Consider the following 10,078-nt stretch of genomic DNA (forward strand, 5'->3'; position numbering starts at 1 on the left):
AACATAAGTCACAATTTGTATCACACATAGCAAGGACATAAAAGTATGTGGGAAAAGGCAGTTGCAATGCACCTTTAAATATGTTCCATTTTACAGTGTGGTGTAAATTCAACTTCTCTATTTTCCAACACTGCATCTGATGAAGCAGTAAGCTCATTCTCAAACTCTCAGCAGAAAAATGATATCAACAAAATTCTCCGCTTTGGAGCATGGCCTCTGGGCTAAAGTTGTCTTCAGCTACTGAACTGGAAAACCATGGCCAAGTAGCAGGGTGTTATCATCATAGTTAAAAAGGTGGCAGGGAAAGAAGCCAGCTGAACACAGTGATAAGAGGCTGGATCAGCTGGGCTGGCTAAACCTGAAACAGAGAGGCATCCCAGACAATGGCTACTCCCATGGCACTGGTGGTCATGAACAGATGAACCATGTCAAGATACGGTCAAGACCTCTTCCATCAGTGATTGCCATGGTCCCAAAGCAGGACAAAATTGGATGGGTTGCAAATGGGCCAGAACAATTGGACCTTTAATAGTATGAAGAGGATTTTCATGAATTGAGGACAGAAAAAGCATAGAGAACATAGAGTTTTCAGAGAACAGGAACTTAAAAGAGAATGTAGCCCAGAAACTTAAAAAAAAAATCAACATTGGCACAGAGCCATTCACTATTAAAGACAACCTTCATTCCTCACGTTCAATTTTATTTTACCACTTGGTATATTAAAACAACATGCTGATTTTTCCAGGTTTCATAATGGCTATTCTGGAATTTAAGTTATTCCATAGTAATCTATGTACCATAATGATAACTTACCTTATTATGTGGCTGAACAAAATGCAAAATAAATTTTAGAAATCTGAAAGCATGTTCCATTTGATTGTGTGGGTCTGTGGCAGTACACTGTTCTGTACCAGCGGTCAGCTAATTTAGGATACAATGGCAGAATTGAATAATTGTGACAGACTGTATGATCAGCAAAGCCTCAAATATTTACAATCTGATTCTTTGTAAAAAAAAAAAATGTTTTCCCATCTCCTGGTCTATTCAACTGTACTGTATATTTTTTTTTTTGCCTTATGCTGCTCTAAGTACCTTTTGAAATGAGGTAAGAATTTCAATGAGCAAATAATCACTTTCCAACAGTAGCTCCCCTCCTTTTTGTGATATGTGGGGGCTTTAATGAAGGACAGATCTAAGGCTGACAGTCATGCAATTACGCGCCCCCCCCACCCACTGCAAAGGGAGGCCCGCCCACCTGCCACAGCTTGCTGGTAGGTGGCCTGGGCTTCCCTCTTTGGGGCAATTTTGGAGCCCCCCATTGATTGATTGCCCCAGTGGCCGGTGGCCTGGGTCTCCCTCTACAGGGCGATGGCCAGGCCCTGGAACAATTGAATAGCACCCTCTTGGCTGGCTTGGTGCCAACGGGTGTCATAGCATGGTCGTCTGGAAGGTCCTTGATTTGCATATTACGCTTTTATTATTATAGACTAGGCATGCTATGCCATACATTATAGTGACTCCATATTCTATTTTGTTCTTCTGACATGCTGGTTTCCCTGTTTTATTATCTGATGAACTAGCCTGGACTCAAAGTGAAAAACTTGTTTTTCTGCAGAGAGCTGACTTTTTTGCTCAGGTTTTTTGTTTGTTTTCTTTCTATTTGCATGTGCTCCTGTGGGAATTTCATGTACACATGCTGTTCAGCAGTCAGCCATGAATGCAAAGAGTACATTATCTCAGCCCTTGCATAGCTCTTGGCTTCCAAATCTCCCCCTTAAATTTCTAGCTGCTTGGTTACTCCCCGCAAACCACATCAGCCATCTCTAACCAGTAAACCTGTTTTTAACACTGGTGTATGTGTGTTGGGGGGAGAAGGGCAAGGGAAAGATAGGGAGATGAGAATACCCTCCGGCGTCTTACCCAATTCAGTAGCAGTTTTTCATAAGTGAGCATTCTCAAATTCTTTACTGTCCCTGATTATTTTTGAAATGGTTGCAATCAATAACTCTTGTAGTTTTATACTATTTTTTATGAAGTATCATCCAAATGAGGCTGGCAGCCATCAGTGGAAATAGAGTCTTAACCATAATTTAAGCACTTACGATATATTATCATGATCTCATTGAACATTATATGAAATCAGATTACTTCAAAAATTAGCCAACAACAGTAGCAGGAAACAAACTTCTTTTTGGCAAAAATTAAATTTCAGATCTAATTTCTATAGGGTTGGTAGAAACAGTAAAAGAAAAATGTAAAAGAAATACAATATAAAGAAATATGATGTGACCATGGTCCGTTAATCCCACTAAGATCTTTAAAATACATATACCTACCAGGGAAATTTTAAATACATGAAGTTTTTTAGACAAAAGAGTCAATTTGATTTAGACCCAAACCTCCTGTTGAGGGGGGAAAAAGCATTATTGAGTATAGACTATAGAGTATCTCTCTTGAAATGTAGAGTTCATTGACATTTAAGAAAATTACCTTGAAGGCGGCTAAACAATGCAGGCTCAGTAAGGCCATCACTACCGCCAGAAGGATGGTGGCTAAATTCCGAATGTCCCAGATGGTCTCTACCAGAGGAATACTGCCGACCTGCCAGTCATAGCACAGGGTAACAGGTGCAAGCAGAAGCCACACGTTGAAGGCCAAGAGGTAGGAATAGGTAAGGAACCTACGAAGAGAAGAAGAATCGCTGAAACATAACTCATGATCCATGATATTATTGAACCATTCATTCTCCCTGTTTCTATTAAATAGCATTTCTACACTGTCAACATTATCTTATAGGAAAAGGCAAGGTAAGATGGAATTCCTTTAGTCATTACATTGATCATTTTGGAAAATATCTAATAGTTTCTAGTCACTGTGGTAGACGCTGGCCTTTCAGTGGTGAACAAATAAAGACCTATTTTCCACGACATACACTTTAAAATTATCATGCAAATAAATACACTATAACCTGAGATAAATGCTAGAAAGGAAAAGTTTGATGAAAGCATATGACAGAAATGCTGCCCTTTTGGGTATGATTCCCTGGGTAAGAAACGTGTGAACTGTCCATCTTTAATAGTTCTCAGAAACCCATAGTAGATACGAAAAGATTTAATCATTTTAATAACAGATTATCATTTTTATAACAAGTTGATCCATACTGAATTATTTCCAAAAAATCAAATTATCTGTGGTAGAAAGACAATGTTTCTTATTCACAAGTGGAAAGACTAGCCATCCAGAGGAGGCAAGTCCCACTGTTCTTGCTAACATGGGAACAGCCAGGTGGACCTAGTGGTGGAGGTGTTACTCCTGTTTCCTGGCTGTGTCTAGGTACTACCAGACAGTGGAAAATATTCTAACTGATCCCATTCCTTTGAGGGTAGATAAAATGAAATTTATTAAATTTATTCAGTCAACACAAATTCATTAAGTCGTGTTCTAGACCCCTGAGAACTGCAGAACTCTCAGCACATACCAAACTCCATCCAAACCTCTGTATTAGGAGAGGACCAAACCCTAGCATTGATCCTAGCACCATAAGGCCACATGCCTAGGATGACCCCAACCTCCCACGAAAACGCTTGGCTGAGAAAGCTCACACCGCCAGAAGAATTTACTGTGTGTTCTAGCTAACACCTGAGGAGATGCCAGCCAAATCCCTTTCACACTGACCGACGTTTGGTCGTTTTTCACCTCTCTGACTCTGCTGAGCCCCAGCGTGGCCCCTCTCTCATTCTCCCTTTAAAGTTTCTAGTCATCTTTGCACAAATGAGACTAGTGCTCAGCTCTTCCTGATACTGTCAGTAGTTACTGAATAAAATCTATTTTCAATGCTTTAACTGATGTCCAGCTGTGTTTACCTTTGACATCCTAGATGGGATTCAACAGAATAATCAGGTAAATTCCTCGTCCTCGAGGAATGTACAACCCAATATAGAAAATAGATGTATAGAATTAAAGAAGCCAAACAAGATGAGCACCATAAGAGTACAGAATGTGAAGAAAAGTCCTCGCCTGTTTCTTGGATTCTTTTGGGGGAATTCTTTGGTTTGGCAAAGTCATTAGATCAGAGAATCTCTAAGTTGCCTTCCAGTGTGATGAGTCAAATCACCTTGCACTCCTCTCAACATTAACTGCTTGTTTGGAACATCCTTCCCAGGCCTTCCCAACTCGATCTCCTTCTCTTTCTTGATGGGGATTACTAGTATTCATCAACTCAACACTCAAATCCAAACAGACAAATGGGTTGAAGGGATAGAGATATTGCAATGGTCTTTCCCAACATTATTCTCTGCTATTTTTAATAAAATGTTAATGTACCAATAGTGTAGTATATATTGAAATCTTGAAGAAGTCCACGCTTTGTTATTTAACAAAAATGAAACCAAAATTTGCTGTCTCCCTTTTAGGCTTGATTCTGAGAAATTGTCTTATGAGAATGCCAACTTCATGGAAAGGGGATTGGGTTACTTTGCACCTCTGTTTTTTACAGAGCTTCTAAATGACCTAATTCTTAGCTCAGGAAGAGTCTCTGTGACAGCGTTAAGGAAGAATGCTGAATCATCAAACTTAGCAGGCAAGTCACACAGCTTTGTCACTCAGTGATACCCCAGGTCTCAAAAATTACTTTAAAAAATAATATCTCTTTTTCTTGATATCTTACCTAATAATAGACAAACATGTAAATTAACCATCCCTCTGCTATGCTCACGAGCCAATCAGGGGAGTATGCAAATTAACCCAATAAAGATGGTGGTTAATTTGCATACATAGGGGCGAAGCGGCAGAGCAAAGACTGAAGGCTCCATCCAGAGCCGTGAAGACTGAAGGCTCTGTCCGGAGTGAAGGCCTGGGTCCCGGGTGCCGGAGGAAAACCGGTGCTGGCAGTCAGGGGAAGGGATGGCCTATTGCACAAATCTCTTCATGCAATGGGCCTCTAGTTACAGTAATAAGCAATGATTATAAATGGCTGCAAAAAATTATTAGGTGAAAAGCTGATGGAATACTTTATAATGAACGGATCAGGCTAAATCAGGTGCCTAGAATTTGCTAAATAATTTTAAAATCATAGAACAGAGACCAACAGCCTGCTGTCCACTGGATGGATATAGTTACCCCTACATATGAAGCAGTCTTGTCAAAAATATTTAAACTTGAATCTGACCAAGCCCTTTGTTACCAGTTCACATCAAATACAGAAAACACTGGGACACACTAAAGGACACCACAGGCATGCAATATGCAAGATCTAGGATGTTGCAAATTCTAAAACACAAAGGATGGCTGTTTCTTCAACAAATAATGGTGATGAGATGGGGGTAGGGCGGGTGGCAGAAAGAAGAGTAACACATAAATTAAGAGTCTTAAAAGACATATCAAACAAAGTACAGCTTTTGTTTAGATGCTAACTCAGACAAACAACTATTAAAACTAATCACCTAAGAGACAGAAAAAAAATGAGACACTGATTGGATATATGATACTGGAGAATCATTGGTAATTTTTAAAGTATGATAAAGGTATTGCAGTTCTCTTTTGTAAGGGTCCTTGTCTTTTAGAAAAATATGCGAAAATATAAGCATATCAAAGGATCTGATATCTGGTATTTGCTTCACAGTGATGGACTGGAAGCAAGGAGAAAGAAGCAGATGGGGGTATGAATGAAAAATTGGCCATAAGTTTGGATTGCTGAAACTGGATAAGGGGTACATAGAGGTTCTTTATGCCATTTACTCTACGCTTGCACAGATCTGATATTTTCCATAACAAAGACTATATCTTTAAATGGGCAGAGAAGGCAACAACAGAATTGCAACAGGAATACTTCCATATATTATAGCTGCAAACACTATGCAGAATTTTTTATTTGAATATTAAGTTCACATTCCCTCTTGCCCTGCAAGTTGTCCTCAGTTTCTTATGTTTGTGAAACTTGCAATACCATACTAACAAAAAAGCAAATAAAGAATATTATTTTTTAAAAGTTAGAATTTCAACTTCATTATTTAGATTTTTCAAAAATGCTCATTGAGACTGTTGACACAGATTGTAACCCAAATTGGTTAAAAAAGTAATGTAAATCACAGACTAAAAGCAACTTCCTTCTTGTAATACTAGGTCAAGAGTATTAATATACCACAAAACTGTCAACTTACTCCTTTTAATACAAATGTATTGTTTCCAGAAACTCAGAGATATAGCCTACCTTTCATTGCATATGATTTCAGATCAATGTTGATAATAATAAATGGTTTAAACATTATTTGAAATACTGAAACAGCATTGCAAAATTTTTACAAATTTAAGCATAAAGAAGGTACTTGAAATCACACCAAAAGTTAACTATATTTTAGGGGGCTAGTGGAGCTAGTTGAAATCAGCAACTGAAGTATTTCTTCTTAACTCATTGACTATGAATTACATTTCAAACTAATCATCTTGTTTATTTCTGCTAAAATTTCAGGAATAAAATGATATGTTGAGTATCTATGCCTGGCTAGGCTTGGGCTCTCTTTTTTAAAACCGGAGCAAGAACAAAAATGAATTATTTACCAATTTTCTATCATGAATTCTGCTAACAGGAGGGAAGCCACTAGAATATCTTGTGAAAAAAATGGAATATACAGCACAGGAAGCTAGGAATTCAGCTTAAACAATTCAGTCATGTATTTTCACTGATAAGCCACGAAATTCATGAAAAGTAAAAGGAAGATGAGGCTGTGGGGAACTGCCATGCATCAAGGGGAACCTAATGAAACTGTGAGGCTCTTTAATCTAAATCTTCACTTTTGTCAAGAAAAAAAACTAGAGTGCTTGATGTGCAAAAATATGCATAGATTGTTCTTTGCCTTTGAAAAGAAGCTTTCTTTCTTTTTTTTTTTTTGCTAAGAAATAATGTAAACCTAATGTATTTTCTTACCCTAGAAAGATGCCTATGATAGCTACATATGAAAAATCAGGCACTCCATAAATGTATAGCACTTGCATGTTTTATATGAAAAATGTTACTGCCCAAAGAATCCTTTTTCATTCACCCCCAAATCATCCACTGTTTCATAAATACTACAGAGCATGGCCCGACTATACCACCTGGTGGCCTCTTGGGAAGGACAGTGGCTAAACTGTCAATGTACCAGCCTTGGTGTAAACTACCTTTACTGCCACAGTGGATGGCCCCAGACTCGGCCTCTACCTACTAGTTTGAGAGATCTGCCCTGCCCTTCCCTAGGCTCTTCCCTATTTTCAACCCCTGAATTCCTATGGATGCTTCCAAGGACCTCCGCAGTCTCACTGTGCCCAGCAAAAATGACAGACCTTTTCCAGGCATAACCTGCTCCTATCACCATTGGCATCTCCTTCCCCTGCCTATCACCTGCCCCAGGACTAGCCAAAGATGCCCCTTCTTACACTATCCCTCTCAATAGACAGGAGAGCCTCACCAGAATCCAATAAAAATTGAGTAATTACTTTGCACTTCTCTAAGTGCTGAAGGGTAATAAAACTTAGTCCCTTACCCTCTCTCATCGAGTGAAGGTTTAGCCTCCACTGAGCAAACATGTGCTGACTGCTTTCTGCACATCAGGCACAGGTTTTCAGATTTCCATACAAGAATCCCATTGCTATAGTAACGAACTTCATTCAACATTAAAACCCCTTAAACATGTCCAGGATTTTCCAGCTCATAATGCATTTGCATCTAAGGATTATCTAATCCCAACATGACCTTTATGCAGTGGCTATGACTCTCTTTCCCAGGAAGGGGAAGAGCCTTGAGGAGGCTGAGACTTGTTCAATGTCCCACCGCAAGCCCATAGCAGAGCCTGCACACAGCATGGTGTTTTCTGGCTCCACATATAGTTCCCCTGTTCGATTCCTGTGATGTGTAGTTTTCCATTAGCACACCTTTATTAAGGTAGAGAACTGAACAGCAATATGATGGATCAAATATTGATATTTCATGGAGAAGTACCTGTTGGAGACCCTGATTTATTCCTTGAACAGTGCAGCCCAGAAGACCCTTTAGCCAAAGCAAGGCTGACATAAATTTGAAACCAGAGTGTAATGTCATCTACAACACAGTAAACAGACGAGCAGCACATAACGAGAAAGAGAATCCTTACATAAAAGCTTGGGCCTCATGTTATTAATTATGAAAAGCAATGTTTGCCTTTATGTCCTAATGTTAGCAAAACATTAAAGAATTTCTTCTTTAATTTTTATCAGCTTCTCAGGGATTTAAGATTGTAATGGAAACACAATATGTAGATTTAAAGAATTATAGTTTTCTGTAAGATGCTTGCCAACAACTGATCCCTAGTCTGGAGGTAAAATTGCTACTTCCACAGGCTCCTTCCTCCAAGTCCCTCCTCTCTTTTCTTTCTTGTATTTCTCCCCCTCATGTCCAAGATCCAATACCAATTAGATACATTACTATTGAACAGTGTCATTTCAGTTGGCAAAACTAAACTTGATAACCTTTATAATATCTTTTATCCCTAAGAAGCTACTTTTCTATGAACATAATATAGAATATACAGTGGGGACAACAGCCCCCTTGTAGAGAGCTCTTCAGCCAAGGAGGACACAGTTTATACCTGAGCATTTCAGAAAGAGTGAAACACACCACCCTCCAGACACACTTAGGCTGCTGGTCAAATAAAGATTCCCTCGCCTGGCAGGCGTGTCTCAGTGGTTGAGCATTAACCTATGAACCAGGAGGTCAGGCTTCGATTCCTGATTCTCTCTTATCACTGATGTTTGCCAAAATGAGAAAACGTTCTGCTTTGACACCATCAAGAAAGTGAAACAATTCACAGAATGGTAGAGAATGTTATAAAGCATATATCTAATAAGGGACATATATTTAGAACATACAAAGAACAGTTATAAGTCAATAATAAAGTAACAAATAGCCCAATTCAAAACTGGATAAGAGATCCGAATAGACATCTCTCCAAAGATGATATAGACATGGCCAATATGCCCATGAAGAGATGCTGAAGATCATTAGCCATTCAGGAAATGCAAATCAAAGCTACAATGAGATACCATTTCACACCCACTCATATGGCTACAATGAAGACAAACAAACAAAAAGATTATCAAAGAGTAGTGTTGGCAAAGAAGTTCAGAACTAAAGTCATAAGAAATCATGTGAAACAAAGAAAAACTTGACCAAGCTACTCTTAAAAAGTTATTAGAATTTTTAAAACTATCTTAATTAGTAACTCCAGTATTAATAGAGTAGTTTACTAAACATACTTTAAAAGAAGATATAGTATGTGAAGGACAGAAGCACAGATGCTATAAAAGTTGTTTGGATTTATACATCCAATAAAAGAGATAAAGTATTAATGAGACAGAGTGACAGAGCTGAATGACAAACCTGTGGTTAGTAAAGATGGACTCACAGAGCGGCCACATCATAGCTAAATCACAACTGATGAGAAAGAAAGAAAAAACAACAGAACTAGGAAACAGACCAAGGTAATTCAATTTAAGAATCATCAGCTTAACAGGGGCCAAATAATTTATGCAAGCAGAGTAGAAACCTTATTTGGGAAGGGAATTGAAGACAATTTTCTGGATGCTGTAGAGTGAACTATGGTGCTGCCATATTAGAGAAATGTGAAACTCCATATATAACAACTGTACTGAAATATCCCTGGGTATCTGTGTATTTTAAGTACAAAACACAGGAATAAAAACTTTGTTTTGTTTTGTTTTGTTGAAAGAAAGAAGAGGAAGACTATAAAGGTGTAATAGGATATTCTATATCTTTGTATAAATTAATCCTTTATCGTTGAAAGTATTATATGTCTTCTTTTTCCCCCCACTGCCTGCCCCCACCCCCCAACTGAGGCCTTCAGCACCCTATTGTCTGAGTCCATGGGTTATGCATATATGCATACAAGATCTCTGTATCTTTATATTGTTGAAATTGCCTTAGATGGATTTATAGACAGAAAATCCTGGATAATATGTGTAGCAGACCCCTCTGAAAAATGTACATGTATCCCTTGGAAGTAAAAGGCAGAACTTGACAAATGACTGGTCCAATGTCCTAATTTTTTCA

At 38.5% G+C, this 10,078-nt stretch overlaps 1 protein-coding gene across 1 annotated transcript in view; it reads right to left on the reverse strand.

The window, feature by feature from the left end:
- TMTC1 (transmembrane and tetratricopeptide repeat containing 1) overlaps nucleotides 1-10,078 on the reverse strand; it is a gene marked incomplete at its 5' end in the record, with an annotated part of 261,806 nt that overhangs the window by 106,148 nt on the left and 145,580 nt on the right. Inside the window, one exon of the mRNA XM_006769654.2 lies at nucleotides 2,491-2,680. Within this exon, the coding sequence (XP_006769717.2) occupies nucleotides 2,491-2,680 (190 nt within the window). The remainder of the gene's footprint in view (nucleotides 1-2,490; nucleotides 2,681-10,078) is intronic.

This window comes from Myotis davidii, unplaced genomic scaffold (genome assembly GCF_000327345.1).
Source record: "Myotis davidii unplaced genomic scaffold, ASM32734v1 scaffold163, whole genome shotgun sequence".
Taxonomy (NCBI): Eukaryota; Metazoa; Chordata; class Mammalia; order Chiroptera; family Vespertilionidae; genus Myotis; species Myotis davidii.